Consider the following 22,496-nt stretch of genomic DNA (forward strand, 5'->3'; position numbering starts at 1 on the left):
AATTTTGAAAAGAATTTGTAACATAAATTTTGTATTTTTTTTTTAATATTAATAAAAAAATGGGGAGGGGCTTAAATCCCCACTTATTAAAAAAAAAAAAAAGTGAAAAAACATAGACATGGGCTCGCTCCCATTGCCGTCGCCTTCTTGGGTTGAACGTGATGGTTGAAGAGTGGTCCCCAGCAATCATGTAACTGCTCAATAGTGTACACACTGCTCGCAAACTATCTCCTTTCTTTCTCTCAATTAGACGGTGAAAACAATAATGAATTTACACAGTGTATATGCGCGCATCTGTAAACAAGAAATCCCTTTTAGTCTCTGATCTTGAAGAGGCGGGACTCATCATTAAGCTTTAAACCTCGCTTCAAGCTTCAAAGAGTTTATTTCTCATTTTTTCACAAATTTATTGTCTTTTTATCGTGAATCTTCAGGCTCTTTGATGGCGAAAGCGAAGAACAAGACCCAGTTGTTACTCCAGTTTTGAAGCTATCCATAAACGATGGTACTCAATGAGGCACTTAGAGCCAGGGTGGCTTCTCTCTTGGGGCCATGGCTGGAAGAAGAAGCCGAGCTTGACCTGAAATTAGGGTTTCTGGAATCGAAGGGTTCTGCGAAGAATCTTCTCCTGAATGTGTCTGCTCTCAATCGAGTTATTAATGAGTCAAACTCTCCTGTTGAGTTTGAGGTGGCAAGGATTGAGCACCTGCAATTTATGCTTAAGCCATGGTCGAGATATGCATTCACTTTTGAAGTTCATGGCGTTCATGTGACCCTAACTCCAAGGTTTGTTCATTTTACTCGTTCTTATTTTGTCCTAATGGATATTCATTTTCTTTCTCTTTTGAATTTTGGCTGCTTTTTTGAATGAGTGAAGATATCCATTGATGGGGTTTAGTTCTTGTTGCTGGTTTCCATGGATAGTACTAGTGAAAATTTTCTATTTCTTAAAATTAATGAAAATTTCATTTGTTTGAATTAGTCACATTTTCAGTGTTTAGAACATTGTTTCTTATGCTAGTTTCAATTGTTTGAATCAGTGTGACTTTCAATTTATTGAATGGTTAAATTACTAATTGATCTCGGTGCTGCCTTTATTTCGAGGAGGTGATATGCTATAACATTGAATTTAGATGGAGCGGGCACACCATTCTCAGCTTTAAACATTGACCTTCTAACCTTGAAAAATAGCCTTGCTAAGAACAATGTTAGGTTCTATGCAAACACATGCAAAGATTAGTGTCATAGCATTTGGTCAAGATCAAAGAAAGGGTGGGCTAGCACAATTTGGTTTTTGAATTTGTAATTTTGGCTCTCAGGTTTTAATATCTGGGTAAGCTCGCCCCATTTTGGATATTGCATACAGTAGATTTTCTTGAGAATCTGTAATGGACTAGATTTATGGACCTAAACATAATGAAAAGGAGGCAATCAAAGCAACATTTGTTATCTAAGTTTAGAAAAAAAAAGGAAGATAAAACTGAGAGCCATTTCTGTCAATAACATTTTTTAACACGTTTAGACATTATAATTTAACTCCTACAAATGCATGTTACCATCAATAAATTGCATTTTAGATTATTTCAAAGTTGACTCTTAGCTCTTTTTTTTTTTTTTTATAAATTTAGTAACTGGATATTTTATGAATTTGTTTATCTCTTTCTTTTCTCCTTATACTCATTTACTAGTTTTTCTACTTGTTTTCCTATTATTTCTCCTAATTTTGTCCGAATTTTCTTTTAATTTATCCTTTTCCTGCCTTTACTATGCAATCATCTAACCCCAAATGGAAGGAACTGTTAAACAGTATTAGATGGTGGAGTAAGGTATTGTTGAGGTTTATCTTTAATCCCAAGCAACACTGTGAGTGATTTTGTTTCATACTCGTGGGAATGTGAATCCTTAATTTGGGGAATGAGTATCTTCTTAGAGAACTTACTAAAGGTATGAGATCATGGGATAGAGTATATCTCTTGTTATAGGTTACTTGAGGTTGAAGGTAGGGTTTTTTGAGAGAGTCTATAGAAGGTAGACTTCCCTCTAGAGAGAGGCAAGGACCTCCTGCATAGAGAAGGGGGAGTCTTTGAAGGAGCCTTTTAGAGAGAGAAGCAAACTTCTATACAGGGAAATGGCACAACTGCTCATGTTGACAGAGAGGCTTATTTCTTGTACAGAAGTGGTTCCCATGGAGATTTTGGATATTATTCCTTTTGTAAAGAGAAACTCAATTTCTCATTGCTCTTGCATCTGGTGCGTTTAGTAATAATTGCCAGAGGTATAGAGAAGGAAGATTGGCCAGTAATGTCGGTTGGGAGAGTGTTGGAATAGGTTATTTGATTCAATATGTCGAGGGTTAGAGAGATACCTTTTTGTGTTTTAAATTCTGTGATGTCACTCTTATCGGAATAGTGAATTTCAATTCGTCATGCCCATGGTAGTAGCCCCTTTGGGGGTGAACCACATATATCTTGTGTTCTTGTGGTATGTGTGCTTTATGCTTTATTTCTCATGCTCGTAGTATGATTTCCACTCGTTCATTTCTTTTCTAGCCAATTTAGTACATTATTCTTGCAGCTCCTGATCTTTATGTTCTTGTTTCCATGCCTAACTGGTTCTTTAAAACCCAACAGCTATTCCCTTCTTGATTGGTTTTTCATTTTCACATAACTATCTCCAATGATATTTAAAATTAAGCTGATTATGATTCATCAATTTGTTTTCTTTTACACAAACAAAGTTACAAGGCCTTGTGGTGAATATATTCATCATACATAATACTGAGGAATTTGTCTGATTTTCTGCCATTTTAGTGAACATATGTTCTGCAATCGCAAATAATAGGCAAGGGCGCAATCAGCCTACTTTTCTCTATTTATTTGTTATTGTAATTGACCTATTATTGTGGGTTTCTAGGGGCATGGGGAGCTCTTCAGGAGGAAGAGTCAGAGCAGGCCGTTGGAGTGAGCAAACCCAGAAGGAAATGCTTGCTCTCCTTGATCCTGAGGTATTGGAATTATTCTGATAGTTTTTAGCTCACCATCACGCTGTCATAATGGCAGACAATGGTGTTTCAGTTGTTGTCATTCTTTGTCGAACTCTTTGATGAACTAAAAAGCTTGGCATCGAGTGTTTATCCTCATAGGATTGGGTCTCTGCTGTGGAATTTTGAAAATCCTAACTGTGGGAAATGTGATGCTTGGCATCCTTTGTTACTTTTTTTGTTTACAAAAGAATGCCTTTTCTCTTTCTCTGCTTTCTGTACAAGTATATCTGAATCTAATGCCTCTCACCCCATCTCCTTCATTTTAGTTTTCTATTTCTTGGCTTACTTTCAGTTCACTGAAGTTAGTACCTCTTATCATGGGTTTCAGGGGACATTTTGGCATGAGACATTACGGAGAATTTCAACTACCACAAACTCAGAACCTTGGTTATCAACTGCTTTGACAAATGCGATTCTTCAGCATTGCCGAGTGCAGCTTCATGATGTTCGTATCCAATTGCCATTGTCCAGGAAAAATGAATTGTCCATGGGAGCTGCAGGTGATACATCGCATGATCTTTTTCTGAGGGTAAAGGAAGTCAGCATGGTAAGTAAGCTATATGACTACCATAGATTCTTTAGAAGACTTTTTTGTTCTCTTTTACTGCCTCAAAGATGCAGTTCACTGGTTTTTAGTGTTAAAGGTTTTGAGGTTGGCTTGAAGAAAAAAGATCAGGTGTCAGTCGGTTGTAGTGACCATAGAATTTATATCAGAGACTCTTCAATTCATGTGGGACTGAGTCATCTCCAATTGAGAGACTTTCACGCTTATTTCCCTGAAATAAGCTCTGGGTTTTGTCCACAAGATCTTTTTGTTCTTCTTCTAGCTTATGAGGTGCTAGATACAGGGAATTCAAGACAAGCAATGCGCAATAAAACCACAGAATCTTCTGAAAAAGTCGAGAACGTGATAAATGGTAAGGAACTGTGGAAGAGAGCTGCTTGTAGAATCAGCGGTTTGACTGCAAGGCTTTATCTTCAAAGATTGGTTGATACTGTTATCATTTGGAAACGTTATGTTCATGCTTATGAGACATTGTTGTTGCAAGTTGGGTACTGTGCTGATACTGTTCTCACCAAGATGAGCTCTACGTGCACAAGAGACAGAGGATCATTCCGTTACATTAATTGCTTATGGTTGGAGGTTTGTGGAATTGAAAAGAAGCTACCTGTTGAAGCAGTGGCAGTGGCACGGCGAGTTGCGCGTTATAGGGCAAAAGCACATTCTAAAAACATAACATCAGAATCCATGTGCAACAGTTACATCATGAACATGCATCGTGTTCTTGGGGTCCTCTTCTCATTGATTAAATGCCTTTGCAGAGTGATATACATCCCCTTCTTCTTTCTATTCACGACATTGTGTAAATTACTGAGATTTGTATCTTGTTTACTTTGGTTCACAAGTCATGATGGTTATGATCAATGGTTAGAAAATGAAATGCCCTCACCTGTGTTCAAGAGTGGCTCTCATGTCAGAGGGCATGAGAGTTCCAAGACACAACAATGCTTCACTCTCAACATAGGGAGAATTTTTATTCGCATTTCTCACGAAAATAGGGCACAACTTACCAATAGACGAAAAACAGATGCAGTGAATAAGCCTCCTGGAATACTTCTAGGTTCGGTTATTTTTGTTTTAAATTCTCTTTGTTTGTCTTATGATGTGAATGACAGTGCAAACTTTTTGTCATTGACCTATGGACAATTTGACATTCAATTCTCTCCTTCATCAAGAATGAAAAAGGAAGCAAACCAGTTGGAGAAAGAGGGTAACTTTGAAGGTATTGAATTCGAGGCGGATGTTGTGGATGGTCATGATTTCAAGAAGATATTGTGGAGCATGCCTGCTCCACAGGTTCAGCAAAAGGGAAAAGGTAATTCAATTAATTATGGAAATGATTTCAGAAATGCATGGACCATGCTTTTGGAAAATCATCTAAGTGAAATGTGGTCAGATTGGAAGATAAGTACCGACTTCTGTATAGCTAAAGGTATACCATGTTCACGAGAACCTTTCCTTATTCTTGAAGTAAAAGCTTTTGCTATCAACCCATATCTTAATGGTTGTGGCTCTGGATTCTTGAAAATTGGATTGGCTGCTGGAAAATTGAATTTTGATTTGGATCATTCAACCATGGCTTCTGTTTCTCTGCTAGTTATGCAGCTAAAATATGCTCTCTGTAATACTTCAACAAGATGCGGGCTTGAGAAGGTTTCTTCACATTCCTCTACCAATATAAATGGGCAACCTTCTTTCTGGTGGGGACAAAAATATGGGTCTTTTATTAATAACATGAAGAAAGCATTCCCACACTTTGTCCCTGAGAAGAACGTACAGGTTGGAGTAGCTATAGCTGGCCCTAATGTCCATATCTCTATACCAAGACAAGGATCATTGAGGTCCATGAATGATATGTTTGCTGCTAATGTCCATGATAACTACTCATACACACTTGGTTTGGAAAAGATTGAACTGGCTTTTTGGCCAGCTTCTAGTACGCTTTTATGTGCATTGGATGTGCCCCATTCGGGTGAAGCAACATCTGAATATGTTTGGTTGAAGAAGCCTCCTTTAGCTAATATTCTTAAACACAGTTCAAACGGCAGTTATAACTCCCAGGAGAGACTGATACATAATGCTCACCTAAGTTTGGAAGGTGTGTATGTTTTCATGGAGGAACTAGTAGAAAATCGTAGACTTCAAGTCATTGATCCTGTGTCAATAACTCTGCAGTCAACAACTTACAGGTGGGAAATCCCAAATTCTTGCTCCATTTCATCGACTATAACGTATTTTGTTTGATTTCACGATTTGATATGCATCTTGAATGCTGCATACTTCGAATCTAGTTGAAGTTCATATACCTTCTTCTCTTTTGATTGCATGTCACTTGAACTTCAATGTGTCATAATTTCAATATTAAAACACCTCATGAGGCTTGTATGTTGAAACGTTGACTGCTTACATATCTTTGCATTTTTTTTTTTACTTTCTGATGATGCCAATGAATTTTCTCTCTGAAGTTTGTTAGAAATTACAAGCTATCTTTCCAAAAAAAAGAAAGAAAAAAGAAAAGAAAAGAAATTTTTTTTTAGAAAGATCCCCAGATGTTGAACCATGAGTAGCTATTATTACAAGGAAACTTATGAGCATGTACCGTATCAGGAAATGCCCTTCCAATCCTATGAAATTTTATAGGTTCTTAACATAAAATATCTTATCTTTCTCCTTTAATAGGGTAAGCTGGGTTTTGGTTCCTGAACCACATGTTTGAGAAAGTGATTTATACAACTGGGAGGTATAATGTGAGAGAGACTGAGTTTCTTTGTGAAGTTTCTAAAGGCTACTCATATCGATAACAAATGATTTCAGGTTATTCTATTATTTTAGCATTATGAGCTGGTCATATTTATGAAATGAGATATATGCTGTTGTACGCTATTTGGCAATTGTGATGCTATTGGAAGATTGAACTGGTTTGCCTCTGACACTCATAATGGCATATACCATATTGGAGTGATATTCAACTTCCACTAAGGATTAAATTTTGGTTGGGATGATTTAAGAATAATATCTATAATTTGCGTATTCATGTACTCGTAGTGGTATGGTATAATATTTGCCCTTTATGTCTTATCTTTCACATTGCAGTGATGTTCTACTCTTTGAAGGAATTAACATTTGCTTCATATGATTCAAACCTGCCTACCTGTGCTTCCTTGTTTCTGGATTCCTTTTTAACTGAGGTTTCTTTAAGTCTTGCTGGACATATTATCTGTGAGCTGCATTGAGTTAATATTCTGGTCTTAATTTGAAAATTTGAATTTATGCATTTTTTATGCAGAGAAGATCTTATTTCTCTCACATCTGCTGTAAGGGCCTTATCAATCACATTGGGTGGTATGATGACAGGATTGACCATTACAGTATATATCAATGAGCTGTTGGCTTGCATTCAGGTGATTTTGTCAACACATTTGTCTGTCGTTCTTTTTAGGGCTACCTGTGGTGTTCCTATCTCATTATGCATCTCCCAATCGAAATGTAATTGATTCATTTCGTTTTTTCATTTTTTTTGATGGCTAAGGTCAATTGTTATTGCGCCGACTGTGTTCTTTAAGTTAATATGATAGTCTTTACAAGTCCTGGAATATTTCATGTTGTATTGAGAATCAAGAAGTATTACTTTGTCATTTTGCTATAGTATGCTTCTTTGTTTTGTGATGTTAATTCTCAGCCTTTAATAAACTTTTGACTTGGCAAGAGCTAAAGCTGCCATGCAGTGGGCTGATTTAGTTTTTCAACTTCACAAGCTAACTCACAATCTACCCACCTGCCTTTTCTCTTATATCAATTTTATTACCCGATAAGTAACACTACTCAATGTTTTAGTTTTTTAAACTTGGTTAACGAACTGGGTACTTCCCAAGATTTAATCTGCTCATCCATGCCTCTTTGTGAAAAATCAAAATATATTTTGACTTGGATTCTTTGGCTCTTTACAAGTTCTTGGCCCAGCTCACTATCGAAGTTTGTTATTTATGGATTACATTGTGAAATCAAGCATGGAAACACTTAAAACTGTCAAAGTAGTATGTCAATTTTATTTACAATTTGTGGGATGTCCATCAAATTGGGTATACATGGCACATGTTCAGCTACATCAAGTGCACTCAGTGTTTTAAAATGCGGGATGCGGCCCTAATGCGGTGGGGGGCCGATGCGGCAATGTGGCCCAGATGCGGGTGCATCGCAATGATGCGGTCATTAAATGTAAAAAAATTCTAAAAAATCCAAAACAATAAGTTAATGCATAGAATAAAAATATGAAGGTGATATATGTGATGGTAGGTATTTTAGTTTAATGATAAACTTCAAAACTATTAGCTGTCAGAGATTATGTATCCAGTTATCCACTATCCCCTGATAGAAACTAGAAACTTGAAACCAGCTTCATAAAGCATTCAACAATCAACAACCATAAGCACAAATTTGCACCTTAAGCACAACCATCAATAACCATAAGTACAACCATAAGCACAAAATAGTGATATTACAAAATACGAACCAAAAGTCAAGCTCAAGAAGAGGTAATAGTTAATAACTTAATACAATCATCCATTTTGAGAGTCAATTTTGAAATTTGAACTTCATTTTTTCAAATATCAATCAGACAAGTCATTTTGAGAGTTGTCATGCGCTTCATCAATATCATCCTCGACGGCCTCCATGTATTCTTCTTCATCGGTCTCCTCTGTGTCAGCTTCCTCCTCGACTTCTGAAGCTAATGTGCAAGTGCAACTAGACCCAGCAGCTCCTCTACTCCTTTGTGCTCTAGTGTTAGGTCGATCTTCTTCATTAACCCCTGTTCTAGCTCGACATCAAGCCATGTAAGATCCTCACCCTCAAACACACGCTCTTGTCTTGGATCCAGGGTCCACTCACTTATGGAATCACCATCAACTTCATATAATTGAATAGGGTTGAGCTTCGTGCGACTTTCATACCTCTCCCTAAGCCGCTCGTTATACCGCACAAATCATTCAACTTTTTCTGCTCCAACCTATTTCTTTTTTTTGTATGGAGCTGTGGTAGAAATTTGAAATCAGATAAATTAGATTTTAGATTAGAAAATTGAAATTCAAGAAATAAGGATTAAAGAATAAGGAGTAAAGGACTTACATGCTCAAATGCACTCCAATTGCGCTCACAACCAGATGAGCTACATGTGAGATTCAACACGCGAATAGCGAGACGTTGTAGATTTGGTGCCTCGTTTCCATATAATGCCCACCATGCAGCTGTATAATATTTTATAATTTAGAATATAGTTAAAAATTAAGGGTATAAAATAAACAATGGAACTATACATAAAGTAAGAGACAAGTAAGATTATTTTTTGGCTTTTGGCCTTTACTTGGATCTGTAGTGTCCCTATTTCGAGTGGCAATATCTCTCCCAAAGTTTCCCAAGGCTAACTTGAACTTAATCTATTCATGGCTTTGGATCTCATCCTGGATATCTTTGTCTGGCACCAACCTCTCCAGCACATCTAAGAACCCGCCATTTATTACACGATCTGACTCAATGGATGGGTGCTTGTAGTGAAGAGATGGGTTTAGAAAAAAACTGAATGGAGGTTCCTGTGAAGCTGGGTATCCCATCTCCTATCAATAATTTCAAGCATAACCTTGCGCATATTTTCATCATCCTTTAAAACATCTTTTATTTCAGTTCTTGCCCAAGTCATTGCCTCATGTATGTAGCCCATGGCGGGATTCGCATTACCATCAACCAGTCGAAGCACTCTCACTAAAGGGTGAGCCACCTCCAATGCAATAATTATTTGACTCCAAAAAGATGTATTCAAAATAAATTTTTCAGCCTTTCTCCCATCCTTATGCTTTGACCATTTGCTTTGACTCCATTGCTCTGAAGCAAACATGGTCGTCAAGGCACTTTTTTTCTTGGCTAGGCTTCGAAGAGTGAGAAATGATGTGGCAAATCTAGTGATACCCGGTCTCACTAATTTTCTCTTCTTTGTAAAAGACTTCATCATGCTTAGGACTATGGTGTGATTGTAAATAAATCTAACAACAAACATAGCTCTTGAAATCACCCCACTAAATAAAGATGTTGTACCCATTTCCTTAAGCATAAGATTAACACAGTGAGCTGTACAAGGTGTCCAAAACATATGCTTACTTTTCAAAGTCAAGAAATGCCCATCTGCAGCATAGTTGGCACTATTGTCAGTGATAATTTGTACCACATTTTTCTCCTCAACAAAATCGATAATCTCATCCATCAAGCCAGATAAGTATATACCATCATGTGACTTGTCTGATGCATCAATAGACTTAACAAAAAAAGTACATGTTGGGCGGTTAACCAAAAATTAATGAATGCCTTTGATTTCCCATCGAACCAACCATCACACATAATAGTGGCCCTATATTTCTCCCACCCTTCTCTCTGAGAAATCAAAATTTTATTCACATCAAATATAACATCCTTCAACAAGGGCTCCCTAACCTCATGTAGTGAAGGTAGAATAAGTCCTGGGCCACCCAATTGCCTGGATCATATATGCAAAACTATCCAGAGTTATAGTATTAAAAGGAATGTCGGCCATGTAAATCCCCTTTGCAATCCACTTACATACCGACTTTCTTTGTTCTTTCTTATATTTATTGTCAATTGTGGTTTGTTTTGTTTTTTTCTTTCTCTCCTGAACCACAATTTCGGGGCTAGGGGTGAAAAAAGAATCCATTGGCCCCTTAGAGAGAGGTGTTCTTCTCTCAGTACTACTGTCAGTATTTATAACCCTCTCTCTTGAGGTTGGAGTATGAGTACCCCTTTGCCTCATAGCAACTTCAGACATATCATCGTCATCATCATCAACATCAAATAATTGCATATCATCAAGTAATTCCTTTCTTTTCTTTTTTTTTTCTCTTTATCTTTTTTCAATCGATCCAAATATTCTCTAATCTCCTTTTTTATATCATCTGTAGCTTGTGGGCATGCTCTTACATTCCCAGAAATTCCGGCTAAATGCTCTTTTTGTCGAAAAATACCACCCATATAAGTATTTCCACAGAGCAAGCATATCACACAATTTCTATCTTTCGGATTTTTTAGTTTAGCATATTTCCAAAACGGATCCTTGTTACTAGAAGATTGGGAAGAAGACATTGCCCCAAAAATAAGTATAACAGTATTATTGTACAAGAAGGAATAAAAAGTTACCGACTCTGTGAAGTAGTGCTCGATTTCTTCACGGCCTCTGAAATCCCCAATTTCTTATCACAAATTCACCTTAACATCCCCAAATCAACAATAAAAGGCATCAAATGAACATCCAAGTATCAAACAACGGCCAAATGGAAGATTTGGATGCCAAATTTTTTTTTTCCTTCGATTTGATGCAAAAAAAGCCACAAAAGTGGCTGGAAATCTTTGATTAGGGGTATAGTAACCCCCCAAACAGTTTCCCTAAACATTGGAACAAAAAAAAGACCATTTTGCCCCTCCTCGAGGGGCAAAATCGAAATTTTTTTTCGTGGAAACAGATGCGGGCAAGATGCTGTCTGATGCGGCCATGATGCGGCCTGATGCAGCGCATATGCGGCTGCATCTGTCAAAAGCGCATATGCGTTGAACGGGATGCGGATGCGAGCGCATCCCGCATGATGCGGCCGCATATGCGGCGATGCGGCCGCATTTTAAAACACTGTGTGCACTTCGTCTGACTTGGTTGGACTGAACCATGAACTTTGATCTCGAGTTCTAACTTTGTTCTGGAGATCCCATCCAACTTCACCTTGATAGGCCAAGTTGACTGAGTTTTAAAATATTTTGTGCTATAGTAGGCTGCCAACTTAGAGATTGTTGCAAAAATCATGTGTAAGACATGATGATCCTGCCATTGCCTCCTCTATTTATTTTCATGTTGTTTTGCTTTATTGAGTTGGCTGCCCATGCATGTATATTTTCTGAACCAATGAAAATTTTGTAGCTGGTACGTGTTCGGTAATCTATGTAGATGAACTGGCATGGACTGATCTAGCAATCCTGAGAAAAGTAAAATTTTCTTCAACAACTAAGAAGCAAATTTGCTTAAGGCTTTAGGTAAAGTGCAATGTTCTATAATATTTCCAAAATTGATCCAATATACTTTAACAATAGACCAGTTAATCTTTAGTTTCCTGACATTGTGATCGCTAGTGACCAGCACTATCCCTCTTGCTGATGCCCTTGTTTTAGACAAACTTTAGTGGTTATGGTAGTCCTGTAATTAGTGACTATGGGAGTTCTTTAATATGACAAACTCCATCTCTACTGTTCTCTCCAAACCTAGTGGAAAACCAATCACATCTCTCAGTTACCTACCACTTTGATGCCAGGTAAGTGAGAATTGAACTGTCGCTTGCAATATATAACCCAGTTATTCTTAGGCTCTTTGCTAAGCAGCTGCTATGCTGTTCTCTCTCCCCCTTGGGAGCTGCAAGGTTCTAAAGTAGCAAGTTCTTTATTTGACGTAAAACTTTTCCATCTCACTTGATTTTTATCAACACAAATGTTTTGTGCAAAAATTTGAATTAAGATGCAGCTAAAAGACTCCTAAAAGCCATAATAGAAATGCTTCTACAATATTTCAATGCCAATAAATTGCTGTAACAACCTATTAAATGCACTTGTCAGGATAAGCAAGGATCATGGTTCCTAAGGACATTTGATCTTCTTTTGTCAGAAAGTACGTGTGATATATGTGAGGCCTACACTCGTTTGAAGCTTAAACTTTGAGGGCTGAAGCATCATGTCTTGATATTGTTCCTGTTAGCTTGTTGGGTACATGCCATTGAGACGTACAAAATATCATTATAGTTTAGTTTGCCATTTACTTACTGATTGCTTGCTGACTGTCAAATACGAGCACAAAATTTCCAGTTGTACAAGTTGATTGCTATCGTTTTCTGTTAGCAATAGGATGCCTTCTCGTTGGTTTTGATAAGTGCATTTAGCCTAGTTGCATTTTGTGAGCCTTAATGAGTGCAATCTGAGCGAATTGTTCTTATTTCAGGTACTTTCAGGCATGCTTTCAGCCATTCCATTTGCTTTTTGTTCTGTTGAATCTGAAAGAGGCCTTCCAGTTAGAGCATCTCCTGATTATGGCAACTCATCAACTCAAAGAGATGCCATTACTAATGGAAATGACAGGGACAGATCAAAATCTGAAAATTTTTTTGCAATCTCCATTTTCAAGGATACAAGTTTTCTAGTTGATTTTATTCTTGAGCTGAGCTCAATAAATGTAGTTCTTGAGAACAGTTGGACCAATCTTTTGCATACTGATATTACTAAAGGTGGTTATGCTTCAAGTAGTTCTCCTTTGAGTGGCGCAATACACGGCATTCTCAGTGCACCGGAGCTTGGGCTTGGATTATCTGTTCAGAAATCCTGCTTACACTTATCTTTCGAAGAACTAGGTCCATCTCACATGCTCTTTGATGTATCTGGAATTCAAGCTGCGATTCTCAGATGTCAAAGCATTTCTGAGGCGGAAGGGAGAGTACTGCATCTTCAATCTGCTGATATCATATATGATTTCTCCATATCTGACTTTAATTTCTCTGTGGATACTTGGCCTGATATTTATGTTTCATCTCCTGAAACGATAAATAGTACAGATGGCAATTCTAGTATCAGCTGGAAAGATTGGTACAACTTCAGGGATTCTGCCACTATAACTCCTGATTCACCTTGTTGGTTGCTGTTAAATGCTACACTTGGTGAGAGTATCTTGCTAGATCATTCCTTGAAGAATTCTATTAAAATCTCATCCCAGGAAGCGTCATCTTGGAATAAGCTTCAAGTCTTACTATCTGTTGGGCGAGAATTTCAGTCGTTATCATGTGATATTGAGGTTCTCCCCTTGCATATAATTACTATGCTTCAGTGGATACGTGCTATCAGGGTAGATTATCCATGTTGCAATATTGCATGCATGCAGATGTCAATCCATTTTTTAATGTATCGATCACCATTTTTCCTTCATGATGATTGCTCTTCTTCTCTGTTTTCTAACACCCCATGCCACTTTTAGGCTGGATTTTTTCTTTTTTTGTTCTGCAAGATACTGCTTTACTATATTTTAGTCTGATTATAGAGTGATGTGTGTTATCCAAGAAGTTCAATACACAATTGAGGAAATTCTGAATGCCTGGGCATATCCACAGATACTGGAACTCATGTATGACATTGGTATGTTTGGATGAAGTTGCTTGGATCTGAACTACAGTATTATACTTCAAATGGGTGATTCACATGAGCATGTTAGGTTCACACTGTCAGTTATGTCTTGAGGTTTGAAGATATAAAATATGCTTGTTGAAAAGGAGTATGATTCATTAACTCCAAATTCTCAATAATTTCCAAATGTAATTATTATACTTAAAATTCCACAATTAAAGTTATACAACTGAATGAAACAATAAATTAGAGCCTATCTCGTGAATTTTAAAATAAAATTCTCTCTTAAGAAATATATAAATTAGAGACTATCTCGTGAATTTTAAAATAAAATTCTCTCTTAAGAAATATATATATATATATATATATATATATATATATTATATTTATATATTTATGTATATATTATTTATTTATTTGAATGTGTTAACTGTATCAACTGAAAATGGCATGAGTTTAAAGTAAAACTCTACAACTTGGTGAAAATGGCATGAGTTGAGTGAAGCATCAACGTAATTTTGGCTCAAAATTTGACTGGCTTCCTATTCTCCTCATGATCCATGAACTCTAATAGGCTCCCATCAAGGCCTTTCCTAGGGCAACATTCTGCTAAGTCAACTGTCAGGGATCATTGCTTCTCCATAAGAAGCTGTATCCTTTCCTAGTGAGCATAGCAAATTGCCCTTCCAGCAAATGTATTATTTTATATCGTTCTATAATCAGTCAGTTTTTTTTATGATAAATGCAAGGATCGGAGTGTCTTTCTTTTGGCCACATGTGTGGTTTGAACATCATAATTATTGTTTTTATAATCTGTCTCTTTTATGCCATGAAAGAATCTCCAAACAGTTTTATGCATTTAAAGTAGATCTCTCAAAACATGATCCTACTGCAGGGTGGCCTCATTGTACTTGAAACGAAGGCTTTGGTGATGTTCATGAATTGTTTGGGAAAGTACCATCAGTTCATAACAAATGCCTTGTCCTGTATTCCATGTTCTCTAAATAACCCATCCCGAGAGCAGGGTGAAGCAAGTGGGACACAAGAAATCATGGATTATCCTGACACTGGGATTATTCAAGGTGAAGGTTCCTCAGATTCCACAATGGAAGCAGCAGTATCAAAATCTGAAATGAAGTGGAAATTTATGGAGGATTTTATGATTAGAGTGTCTTCTTTTTCCTTGGGGCTAGCTGTTGCAGATTCATCAGGTACTCCACTCCCCTGAACAGTTATTTTCCTACTGTCTCATGTTGATATATTCTTATGGAAATGTATACAATTAGACCATTTCCTTTTGATACAAGGAGGTGACAAACATCATTGACCATTAGATTTGAAATCGGGTGGCTGAGTATGTGTCATTGTTTGGGCACAAACTTTAAAATAAAAATTTTCAAATGTTGTGACGCACTTACGTCTTTTGGATTTCCTCCAATGGCTAAAAGTGATTGTGACCTCTATGTACCAAAAATAAAATGGTCTCATAGTTTATAATCCCTACTTAATATATATGTTGTTTATTCCTATTCTTTTGCCTCTTGTAGTTGGGATTTGGGAGGTCCTTTTGGAAGTTGACTTCCAGCTAAAGCATGAAATGATTGATTTAAGAAGGAAAATGATATTTGACCTTTCTCGTTTCACAATCGCTGCTCCACAGCTGCGAAAGGGCTGCGATGTTCAAAGAAGTGAAGTCCAAATCCCCCATTTCCATTCTGGCTCATTGGATGATTCATTGTCTAATAAAGGCAGTGGAGATCTTATTCACACTTCTCCAGTCACAAAAAGTATGTTGGAAGTTGTAGATGATGAATTTTCTTCAAAACCTCTGGCACCCCAGGGAGAGCACTCAATTGATGGTGGCAAATATGAAAAAGGTTCTTGGCATGGACATTATATCTTGAAACAAATGTCTGCTTCCATCAAGATTGAAGAACCTCCACCAGAAGCCATGCATGACCTCCTTCTGAGATATAGGGCACAATGGGTTGGTGGTGGTTCGTTCTCTGGCCTCCATTTGGCATTTACGACATCTGAAATTCAGGTATGCTTTTTTTTTCTCTTCCAGTTACTTCTTGTATCTTGCTACAGCTATAATCAATTGAACTTTGTAACTGATACTGAGATTATATCTTGTACCCTTAGAATTCTTTCTGCTCTGGTCTTATGTATATGCTCTGTGGTTTCCTTTTCTATTTTTTTTTCTTTTGAGTAAATTGAAATTTTGACGGCATAGATGTAAGGTCGATTTGTTTCCGTAAATCCTTTTAACTGTTTGGTAGTATGTGCCATTGAGATCAGAGTAGTTGTTGTTCTATCTCATGTATAGGTACTAATTCTTAATGCATTGAATGATAAAGGACTTGTGTGTGAGATGGTAGAAATATGTCATACGTGACCCCATTGATTGATGCTAATGCGTAGAGTTGAGGTTTGCTTGTCTGCTACATTATGAAAGCGTTCCTGGCTTCTAGAACATATCACTGGGTAAATCCTTATGTTGATAACTTTTAAATGTGAGGATGAGCATGCGATTAACTTTGAAGTGGCTATTCTTTCACTCGATAATTTGAGTTCATTTTTCTCATTCTCTTGCATGCTGTACGCATGGCTTTGCTCTTAAATAATTATGCTAGTTTTGTTTGTGCATCCCTCCTTGAAACACTATTTTTCCTTGTCATTTATATCTAGCTGGCATTTGTTTTTTCCGTCCTCTTGAATTTGGTCGCCTCAACTTCCCAGTTTTTGCGTTGTATCTTTAGATTTCTTTCAAGTTGATATAGGCATGCTATTCCAAAATGAATCATTGAGGAAAATGATAGAATTGATACTTTATGGCATGCACAATTAGACTTAATCTCTTAGGATTTTTCTCATCTTTATTCTGATGATTATATGCATAATTCGTATAAAGATCAGAGTAGCTGCATCAGCCAGAGAAAGCACACAGCTAACAAATTCACTCAAGATTGTATAATAATTGAGAACTTAATCAACTTAATCTTTAAAACAGTGGGTTCCGTAAGAATTCCAAAGTTGTAGCAGTTATCCTCTGAGTTATGATCCCAAATTTGTTCTGGAACTCTCTTTATCATGTCCAAAAATGATCTTCTGTATGTTGAAGCACACCCTTATATAAAGGGTGAAACTTGATATCCAAGTGAATAATCTTTGGCAAGTAAGAATCGTCATTTCTGATGTTTATGGAGCATTTTCCAAATGACCCAAAAGGCTACTGCAGTCTGGCACAAAAGGCTACTGCAGTCTGGCATCGAGTGAAGAAAAATTCAAATGACCCCCTTCCCGGTGTAAAAAAATTATGAAATTTTAACTGGAGATTCCCAACAGAATCCGACACTTCTCCACAAAATTTCAGATCAAAACAAAATCATTTGATCCCCCAAATAATTTGCAAGATAGAACCTATTTTTGCCTCTGTTTTCTGCTGCATAAATCTGGCCGGGAATGAAGAAAAAATCGATTGACCCATCTACAGGTATCCAAAAATCATGAAATTTGTGCTGCAGTTTCTAATACTTTGATCCTTATTCACACAGAATTTCTGCTTAATTAGTGACTCAATCAAGTCTTTCGTAAAGCCTACTCTGTGTAATATACTCTGCCTCAAACAGCGGGCAGTGTGAGGAACGTGATTCTTTTGGAGACCTTTGCGATCTGTAAAATTAATGAAATTTTTGCAGAAACATCCTAAGACATTTTCGCACCTTTTATAAAAAAATATCAGCATTTTTGGCATCAAAATCATGGCCAAATGAAATTAATCATGAACGTTTTCTTCACAGACTGCCTTTTGCAAACTGATACTACCTTCTTTCTGATCATGTCCAAAATTTATGAAATTTTTACTGAAGGCCCCAGATACAATCCTGTGTCCAAATCAACAATGTTGTCTTGATTGGATGCCATTAACTTTCCCTATTTTGTCTTCATGGCAATCTCCATTGCAGCAGTCTTCAGCAGACTGCAACAGTTGAGCGCATCCTGGTTTTGGATTTATTTGGACCCCTTTATTGTCATCCAAATTGCATAAAATTTTATATGTAATAATGCAAAAGGAGTCCGGGAAATTAAATCCCTCATTTTGATCTTAAAACAAGCAAAATTCAGCAACTATGGAGAAAGAAATAATAGATGTAAATCAAGCCAAAGGAAGAATCTTCATTCATAAAATTATGTATAGAAAATATCCTAGTCCCCCTTCTTTTTAATATAAACAATGAAAAATAAAATCCAAAAGATATACATCTTTCTAAAACCACTACAAAATTTTAGGAAATATTCCTTACAATCTCTAAATCACGTACCCCTTCTCCTAGCTCTCCTATATTCTCTCTCCTAGATGCTCATTTCTAAGATTTTCTCTAACCATCCCATTAACCACCACATGCCACGTGACTCCCCTCTTTGTTACCCCCATTGACTTGATCTTCCAATCAAAAAAAAAGGTAAGTTAATCTTCAATACACCACCTTATTAGATCCCTTAAAACAAGGAACCATATCTCTCCCACCAAAATAAGTATTCTTCACCCTATTCAAATCACGCCATAGTCAGCCTAACTCTTCCTCCTTAAGTTCTAGTTACATAGCAAAAGGAAAGAGCATCCCATACAATTGGAATCCCACACCCCAAATATTAAATAGAGACAACTTTTAACCCTGATAATGTGATTCTTAAAAATTAAAACTACCAACAAATAATAAAAGAAGTCCACCAGTATCCCTAAAATCAAATAAATAATAATAAATAAAAAATTTAATCAACAAAGTTCTTGAATGTCTTGGATGCGATTTGCATCATACTCCCCAGGTTGAAAAAAAACTCGTCTCGAGGTTTTGGTTGTTGCATCATCATCCTCCCTTAGTTGATGGTGAAGCCCTACGTCCCCACACAATTGTTCTTTGTGAAGCATGAGACTAAACAACTGAGATGCACCTCCGATGGTTATCCTTTCGGCATATACAGTGGGCAACAAATTGCTGATTGGGAGTTCAAAGTCATATGCCTTCACTGAAAGAAGAAGAAGCATCACTTCTAACTGAATAATTTTGACCTTGCATCAAGGAAGTCTTCTCCCAAGTGCAGTCCCAATCCGCCACAGAATAGGACTCGAGCACCGTTTTCAAAAGGTTCTTTTGTCCCAGATCTGGAACCACTTCATCACATATAGTTGAACCTTCATGGTAAATTCTCTTAAAACTTGTTATGTCATCCCTTTCCATCTCACAATTAGAAATTTACAATGAGAAGATAACTTGTTGAAATTAGGCCATAGCCAAGTTCCAACTTTAGCACCTGTGCACAAATTTGCTTCCCATAAGTGAGCCCTTTGAGGCAATTATAGGCTCTGACATGAACTGCAAGAGAGTGAATCAACCCCAGTTTTGCACATCTCTATTGAAGCGTTGACCAAAAGAATATCTTCACCATATTTTAGCCTTTCAAGAGAAACAAGAAGAGTCTTAACACACAATGAAAGACTCATAATATTGTTTACACTTGAGGGACCTACTCCAAAACAAGTTTGGTCAATAGCAAGGACACTGAAACAACCTTCCCCAAGGAGTACTATGGTTTCATACCAACACCAAGAACCATGGTCACCCACCTGAATAAAAACAAAGTCATCAAATAGAGCAAGTCGATGTACATGTAAAAGAAAATCAGCAAGGATGTTCTCATGATATGGGGTCTCTTTTAACTTTATCTGTCCTCATAGATTTGTTTTTTCTTATGTGTACCCTCTTAAAGAAAGTATTAATCGAGTTGTGCTAGTAGTGCTGCAACATATGGTTGAATGAAACTGGTTGTCACTAACAACACCAAAATTACCACCATATGAATTGGAATGAGGGACACCAATGACCAAGTTAAGCTGCTCCCAATACTCACAGGAAAATACAACTTTAACATCCATTGGAGTGCACATCTTTATTGCAAAGAAGAAGAAAACATGTTGAGAACTGAAATTCGAGTAAGGAAGAGCAGTTTGAATGCAAGTAATGCTAATGTAAACATATTTGTCTCCCTTTGGTAGCGAGGAGACAACAGTGCCAAACGTCGATACACTCCTGCAGCAAATTATAGTCTTCACATATTTTAAACATGTTAAGTCAGCAATAGCAACCATTAGTTCCCATATTACCTGATGTTGCTGGACTTACACTTCAAAGTTACCACACCAATTATGACATGGTTCTAATAAACAACCAAACCATCCAAGTTCATCACAACCATTCCACACATCATGATTAAGTTTTTTTAAACAGATAACCAACCACAACTCTTCATGTTCATAGCATCATTCTCATCGCCTCTACTAGACAACTCCACTCAATTGTGCGTACATAATTTTTACCATTGGCACTAATATTACCATATCATCAACTACAAATCTGGATATCATCAACTTTTTCCTTTATAATTTGTTGGATGGATAATCAAACCACATCGTCCTCTTTAGAAGATTCAGGTGGAGTCTCTTCAGTCAACGGCAACAAAGATAGTTCATGTCTGACTACCGACACTTTGCTTTGATTAGAAACAACTACTTCTGTTTTCTCATCTAATCCCAATCTGCTTTGATAATAGTTATGGATTGCCCTTCCTTGTTCAATAGGGGAATGAATCACTTGCAAATTCCACAGTATCTTCAACAGAAGTAATGTTAAAAGTGAAGATTTTCTTTTGATTGATGCAATGATGAATTTCTTCATTATCAGATTTAGAATCCTCCATCTTTCTATCAATAACAATGTTAGGCATATCCAAAAGTATCTATTCTTTTTCAGCAGGTTGATCTATATATACATCGACCTTTTTTTTTAAACTGTTAACTGATAGATACATCTACCTTTTTCTCTTTAGATTTAAGAATTTGTGTCTGTCAATATATCAACCTCTCTAGTGACAAATTTAAGCTTTTTCTTCGATCAAGAAATCACATATCTACGTTTGTATGCCCAGGTTGCGGTTTTGTTGTAGGGATAGCAACTCCCCGGGTTGGAGGGTATCAATCTCTTAGCCTGAGATGATCTTGCTCCAGGGGGTCGAAAGCGGTGGGGGGGCCGATTCGGTCCAGATGCGGGTGCATCGCGACTATGCTGTCAATAAATAATTAAATATAACAAAATACTAAAAAATATAAAAAATAGGTTAATGCATAGATAAAATATGGAGGTGATATATGTGATAGTAAGCATTTAGTTTATTCATTAACTCCAAAAGTATTTGCTGTCCGATATTCTATATCCATTATCCCCTAATAGAAACTAGAAACTTGAAACTAGCTTTACAAAACATTCAACAATCAACAACCTTAAGCACAAATCTTCAACCACAAACTTTAAAGTTACAAAATACTACAAACTAAAAGTCCATGAATATTAAAGACTTTGAAATTCAAGCTCAAGAAGAGTCAATACAATCATTAGCATTTCTCAAGTCTTGAGAGTGAGATTCTAAATTTCAATTTTTCAAATACCAATCAGAGAAGTCATTTGAGAGTCTTCATGTGCATCATCATCAATATCATCCTTGGCGGCCTCTACGTAGTCTTCTTACTCGATCTCCTTTGAGTCAGTGTCCTCGACTTCTGGAGCTGATGTGCATCTCTACTATTTGTGCTCTAGTGTTAGGCTGTTCTTCTTCATTAGCCCCTGTAGCTAGCTTGACATCAAGCCATATAAGATCCTCACCCTCAAACATACGCTCTAGTCGTTGATCCATGGTCCACTAACTTGTCCAATCACCATCAGCTTCATACAATCGAAACGGGTTGAGTTACATGCGCTTTTGATACCTCTCCCTAGGCCACTCATTATATAGCATATAAACCAAATCATTCAACTTCTTTTGCTCCAACCTGTTTCTTTTTTTGGTATGGAGCTGTGGTAGAAAATTGAAATTAGAAAAATTAGATTTTAGAAAATTGAAAATTGAAATTGACATCCAAGAAATAAGGATTAAGGAATAAGGATTTACATGCTCAAATGCATTCCAATTGCATTCACAACCAGATAAGCTACATGTGAGATTCAATACTCGAATAGCGAGACGTTGTAGATTTGGTGTCTCACTCCCACCATTTATTGCACGATCTGACTCAATGGATGGGTGCTTGTAGTAAAGTGATGGATTTAGAAAGTAGAATGGAGGTGCCTGTGAAGCTTGGTATCCCATCTCCTATCAATAATTCCAAGTATAGCCTTGCGTTTATTTTCATGATCCTTTAAAACATTGTTTATCCTACTCTTGCCCTAGTCATTGCCTTATGTATGTAGCCCATAGTGGGCTTCACATCACCATCAACCAGTCGAAGCACTCTCACTAAAGGGTCAGCCACCTCCAATGCAAGAATTATTTGACTCTAAAAAGATATATTCAAAATAATTTGTTTAACCTTTCTCCCATCCCAATGCTTTGACCATTTACTTTGACTCCATTGCGTTGAAGCAAACATGGTCCTCAAGACACATTTTTGCTTAGCTAGGCTTTGAAGAGTGAGAAATGATGTGGCAAATCTAGTGATACCCGGTCTCTCATCTTTGTAAAAGTTCTCATCATAGTTAGGACTATAGTATGATTAAACAGACGTAGCTTTTGAAATCACCTCACTAAATAAAGATGTTGTACTCATTTCCTTAAGCATAAGATCAACACAATGAGCAGTGC

At 36.9% G+C, this 22,496-nt stretch overlaps 1 protein-coding gene across 12 annotated transcripts in view; it reads left to right on the forward strand.

The window, feature by feature from the left end:
• Window positions 1-246: 246 nt before the first annotated feature.
• The window catches only part of LOC18446016 (vacuolar protein sorting-associated protein, putative (DUF1162)), a 64,046-nt gene continuing 41,796 nt past the window's right edge, over window positions 247-22,496 (forward strand). For all 12 annotated transcript variants that reach the window (XR_016048374.1, XR_016048375.1, XR_016048378.1 and 9 more), the window contains exons 1-7: window positions 247-786; window positions 2,914-3,004; window positions 3,372-5,794; window positions 6,892-7,006; window positions 12,634-13,476; window positions 14,698-15,013; window positions 15,350-15,846. Coding sequence is in view for 6 of the 12 variants with exons in the window: in XM_020674538.2 (XP_020530197.2) it covers window positions 503-786; window positions 2,914-3,004; window positions 3,372-5,794; window positions 6,892-7,006; window positions 12,634-13,476; window positions 14,698-15,013; window positions 15,350-15,846 (4,569 nt within the window). In the remaining 6 variants the exon portion in view is untranslated. The remainder of the gene's footprint in view (window positions 787-2,913; window positions 3,005-3,371; window positions 5,795-6,891; window positions 7,007-12,633; window positions 13,477-14,697; window positions 15,014-15,349; window positions 15,847-22,496) is intronic.

This window comes from Amborella trichopoda, chromosome 13, assembly GCF_054954075.1.
Source record: "Amborella trichopoda isolate Santa Cruz 75 chromosome 13, AtrichopodaSantaCruz75HAP2 v2.0, whole genome shotgun sequence".
In the NCBI taxonomy this organism is placed as follows: Eukaryota; Viridiplantae; Streptophyta; class Magnoliopsida; order Amborellales; family Amborellaceae; genus Amborella; species Amborella trichopoda.